The 5,507-nt window shown below is 37.6% G+C and overlaps 1 protein-coding gene across 1 annotated transcript in view; it reads left to right on the top strand.

The window, feature by feature from the left end:
* Positions 1–5,507, top strand: part of LOC106876381 (ras-related protein Rab-13) — a 44,812-nt gene that overhangs the window by 26,348 nt on the left and 12,957 nt on the right. Inside the window, exons 2-4 of the mRNA XM_014924894.2 lie at positions 115–333; positions 867–927; positions 1,355–1,415. Of these exons, the coding sequence (XP_014780380.1) occupies positions 198–333; positions 867–927; positions 1,355–1,415 (258 nt within the window). The 5' untranslated portion in view covers positions 115–197. The remainder of the gene's footprint in view (positions 1–114; positions 334–866; positions 928–1,354; positions 1,416–5,507) is intronic.

Here is a 5,507-nt window from a genome sequence, read left to right as displayed (position 1 = left end):
GTGTGTGTGTGTGCGCGCGCGCGCGCGTGTGTGTGTGTGTGTGTGTGTGTGTGTGTGTGTACATATATGAACGATATCTCATATTATTTCTAATATAATTTCGTCTTTTGGCAGATCTACACGAAAATCTTTCACCCTACAAAGCAGAGTTTGTGCTGAAGTACCGAAGCGGGTTTGATGTGACAGCAGACTTCACTATGGAGCAATCACATTCCAACATTGCTGATGCGTCTTATAAAGTATTGGTATTAGGAGAGACGTGTGTTGGAAAGACTGCACTGATCAACTGTTTGGTTGGGCGAGAGTTTCGCAGCAGTATGTTGCCCACCATTGGTGAGTATTATGCGTAATCATGCGACCATCCGAGGTACATGGTTGTTAACATAGAACCTGGAGGTCTTCACTGCCATAGGCTCCAACACAAACCTGTCAGAGAGCGACCGATAGTTTGTTAAGATTTGTTGAGCAACTGATATCCACTACTGTACATACTTTCTTTTATTTCTCTCAAATTATTATTGTTCATGTGTTATGCTAACATCTTAGTGGGGTTTTGACAAGAACATTGCTCCGGAATTCTTTCATATTATGATTTAGTATGCTCTCTACATCACTATAACTTTATATATATATATTCATCTTCAGGAATATACTCTCCAAGGATTGTATTATATAATGTTTTGTCCACAATATCACACCTCGCAGAGAAGTAGCATCTTAATGACATTTTCAAACAGTCACTTAAGTATGTATGTATGTATGTATGCATGCATGCTTGTGTATTGTGTGTATATATATATAAGGTATATACACACTCACACTCACACACTCATCACATAGCTGTGTCATTTCATCTTTTCGTATAGGTGTCGACTTTGTGAAAAAAACATTCAATGTCGACGGTGCAAGAATTCAGCTAGCAGTGTGGTAAGTCTTTCTTCTTTTTTTTTTTTCGTTTTCGTCGTTCTGTTTGTGTTTTCTTTTCTTTTCTTTTTTTTTTGTTTGCTTTTTTTTGTCAGTTTTCGTAATCCGAATCATCGCTCTTCTACATACAGACTTATACGTACATACAGACTTATACGAACATACATATACACACAAACATTCTGTAAAAAAAAAAAAAAAAAAAAAAAAAAAAAAAAGAATTGACAGATACACAAAGATCGAACATATACAAGACTTTAAAAAGATAAGCAATGGAATTGTTCGACTAAACCCTTTAAGGCGATGATCCAGCACTGCCGCAGTCTTTACTGCTATTGCCATTACGTTACTTGTTGTATGACTTGCTATTTAATCCACTGAAGTATATAACTGATTTTTTTAAAACCACATAAATTCATCGTTGTTTCAGGGACACAGCAGGACAAGAACGTTTCCGATCCATAACAAAAATGCAATACCGAGGAGCACAGGTAAGGGCAGAAATGTTTCCATAATAGCCTCTTCAATATTCCTTATTATATACACGCATTCACATAGCACGCTCGCACACTCCCCTACATATACAAACACCTTCCCCTCTACGTTGCTTGCTATTGGGTGAAGGACCTTTCTCCGAAGCGTCCACTTCTTTCTTTCTTACAGTGTAAAATTAATTATCTTCGTTGTGCTGTTCGCAGTTTTGTTTTTCCCCTTGTTAGTTTTTGCTCCTGAATCTTTTTGTTGAGACCTCAATAATTAATCTCGACACCAGATTTAGACAGTCCGTTTATGAGGTATTTACTATTTAAACATTGTATAATTTTCAGAAATTTCATTTTAGGTGAAATATTTTTTACTTCTTTGTCTAAAATTAATCATAATGCTTCTTTCAGTTAGATTAGATACGCTGAATATAAAATCATAACAAATTTTTGCATTATTTTTTTTAAAGCATTTATGGTATTTTTTGTTTGCAAAGGAAAAAATAGGTTTGCACCTCTTTCATTCTCAATGGTTGTAGAAACTAATTATATACCTTTTCCTTGATAAGTTGCTCGATAAGGTTTTTTACTATGTTCGATTTTATCTTTAAATCTACTTCTTATTTCCTTTTATATAGATTGTAAAACTGTACAGTACGATTTGTGGAGGGGCAATGGTCCAGAGGTTAGGGCAGCGGACTCGCGGTCATAGGATCGCGGTTTCGATTCCCAGACCGGGCGTTGTGAGTGTTTATTGAGCGAAAACACCTAAAGCTCCACGAGGCTCCGGCAGGGGATGGTGGCGAACCCTGCTGTACTCTTTCACCACAACTTTCTTTCACTCTTTCTTCCTGTTTCTGTTGTGCCTGTAATTCAAAGGGTCAGCCTTGTCACACTGTGTCACGTTAAGGGTACACGTGTCTGTGGAGTGCTCAGCCACTTGCACGTTAATTTCACGAGCAGGCTGTTCCGTTGATCGGATCAACTGGAACCCTCGACGTCGTAAGCGACGGAGTGCCAACAACAACAGTACGATTTATATTTCTCAGTGCACCACATTCGTTTCACGTAGATATAAAGAAACTGGCACGAATTCGAACTGGAATATAAACTGCAATACACCGTCGCCATGAAAACGAAATGAAACTCTTGCTTTGTCAGCTCTTTAAAACACTCTCGTTTTTTTTCTTTCTTTTTCTTTTTCTTTTTAATTACACACAGAACACGTTTAATGATAAAACACGCATCGCCATCGACGACACACACGTACGAGGTTTGCGAGAATCAAAAGTGGCATAACATGTTGACCGACCAATATATTTGTCCATTTACGTTTTGTGGACAAGTCATTTCTAGAATATATAAACGAGATTAAGACCATTATATTGATCAGAAGAACAGGAACGGTTTCCCAAAAGAGCAGAGCCACATTAATTTAAGTTTATATATGAATGTGTGCGTGTGTTTGTGTGTGTGTGTGTATGTGTGTGTGTGTGCGTGCGTGTGTTTGGGTGTGTGTGTGTGTGTGTGCGCGCGTGCGTGTCTCTGTGTGTCTGCGTGCGTGTGAGCGTGTCTATGTGCGAGTGTATTAGAGTGTGTGTGTGTGTGTGTGTGTGTGTGTGTGTGTGTGTGTGTGTGTGTGTGTGTGTGTGTGTGTGTGTGTGTGTGTGTGAGTAAATATGCATTATATTAAACGCTCTTATTGACTTTGCGTAAGAGTTTGATCTTAGCAGCAGCACTAGTACCAAATCGATACCTCTATGTATTGTACATGTGTTCAATGTCCAATGTCTTACAACAAAACAAAAAAAAATAATAATAAATGAATACATAAAACAAAACAAAAATAAAACCAAAAAAGAAACATAACCAATCCTGTGGTCGCCATATTAAGTACAAGTTCCTTTCTAGGTGACTCACAGATGTAATTGCGTATTCAGACACACATACATAAAGGGACATAAACATAATTATACATTTATATTTCGATGTAACAGGCCCACACAAACACACACACATACATACACACACACGTGTATGTATGTGTGTGTGTGTGTACCATGACGTAACTTGTAGTACATTTTCTCTTCCCCAGATCATTATGTCTGGTGTTTGCATATATTTTATAAAGCTTTGGACAAGATTATTTCCGCAATATTTTTTTATATATTCTATATATTCTATTGGAGTTATCATTCATTCTACGTAACTCCAACCGCGTATATATTTACCTTTAAAACAACCATAGATTGCAAAGTATAATGTCTAGACCACCATGTCATGTAGACAGTATTATGAGAGTTACTTATGTACGCATGTAAGTATGTATGGTTGTACGAGGAGGTATCCAAAAATAACCGAAAACATTCTCTGTGAGACAAACCCGTTGTAGTTCAAGCTTCCGCCGTTAGAATCAACTTAATGCAACCCTCAGGCATCAGTCTGCCGACCGATGCCGTTTAGTGATCTCGTACAGCCATATGGTGCGTCTTTGTTTTGCAGTGTTTCTCCTCTGTTCGTCGATTTTTGCGATGGTCGAAACGATGGAACAGCGTGCTTCCGTGAAATTCTGTTTTCTGATGGGAAACAGTTGTCATGCTTCAAACAGCTCACAAGGACGCTACCATGAACAAAACGCAAGTTTACGAGTGGTTTATACGCCATAGGAATGGTCACTTGTCGTTTGATTTCGTGATCACGTGATTTCGTGATTTCGCCCTTGCTTAGGTTTGTCAATGACGAACGTCCAGCGAGACATAGCAGTCGATTCCCATCCCTGTCAGCGATATATAGAATGTCAGTGTTTCTTCAAGATTTGGTGTCGCAATTAGCCTGTGGGCTTATTAAAAAATAATTGATAGGGACACAAGCAGTAATATTACCAAAAAGTAATATTTATCACCTACTTAAAGTGGATGTTGTGGTAGAACATAGAATATATAAATTGAAAATATATAGCTCCAGCTCGGCCACAGTCAAATGACTGGAACAAGTAAACGAATAAAAGAATTCATATTTGTAACGTAAAAAGAACGCCAATTCCTGGTATGGACACGGGCGGGAGTGGAAAAGAGCCTCACCTGCATTAGTTAATCCTTATTTCTGTCTAAATATCGTTTGTTTAAGTTTTTAAAAAATATCTCGATAAATACAAGCTTCATTGCTGCTCTTGTCTATTATTAAGGATAATTGTTATTCACAAAATGTTTGTCCTGACAAATGATATTTGAATAATAGCGCAGCTATGCTTTGTGGTTATTACGTTCACTTCGCAACTATGCAGTTCGGGGTTCGATCCTACAGCATAGCACCTTGGACAAAATTTTTTTCTAACGTATCCTTTTTTTTTTTTTTACTTCCAACAATGTGTATGTGTTGCATATGGAATTTTATTAAATTTCTTCCAAGCACTTGAAATATTAATATTTCAAAATTTCCACAGATTATTTTCGAAAAATATAATTTTGATGTTGTTTTGCAAGCTAATGACGAAATCCGCAATCATTTGTTTTAGAAGTTAATAAAAAAGAACTCATAAGCTTTTAAAGTTGAGTAATTTTAGCCTCCATTGCCGACATTTATTTGCAGACGACAGTCCAATATATCACACACACACACATATATATAAAAGAGAAATTTTGTCCGTTTGTGTGTTTGTTTGTTCCATAAAAATGAAAGTAAATGGTTCAAGGGAGGCAACACTATTTGTGCACAAACGTATGACGAACTGCATTGAGGCTAATATTCTCACTGGTTGTGGTAAACGTGATACTGTCTTTGTTCCTGACACACCAGTTATACTATCTAATGTCCCATTCAAATTCAAGCCCTTCCATTTTCCTATCCAACTTTCTTTTGCCATGAGCATTAGTAAAAGTCAGAGCCAAACATTACAAGTCGCTGGATTGCAACTTGAAGACCGTCAAAAAACGAACACCAAACAAACGCAAGATGTCAAGGCTTTGGTCGGCCCGAGGCTATAGTAGAAGACACTTGCCCAAGGTGCCACGCAGTGGGACTGAACCCGGAACCATGTGGTTGGTAAGCAAGCTACTTACCACACAGCCACTCCTGCGCCTATATATATATATATATATATAT

The sequence above is a fragment of the Octopus bimaculoides genome, chromosome 14, assembly GCF_001194135.2.
Source record: "Octopus bimaculoides isolate UCB-OBI-ISO-001 chromosome 14, ASM119413v2, whole genome shotgun sequence".
NCBI classification, from domain to species: domain Eukaryota; kingdom Metazoa; phylum Mollusca; class Cephalopoda; order Octopoda; family Octopodidae; genus Octopus; species Octopus bimaculoides.
This window is presented reverse-complemented; position numbering and strand designations above follow the sequence as displayed.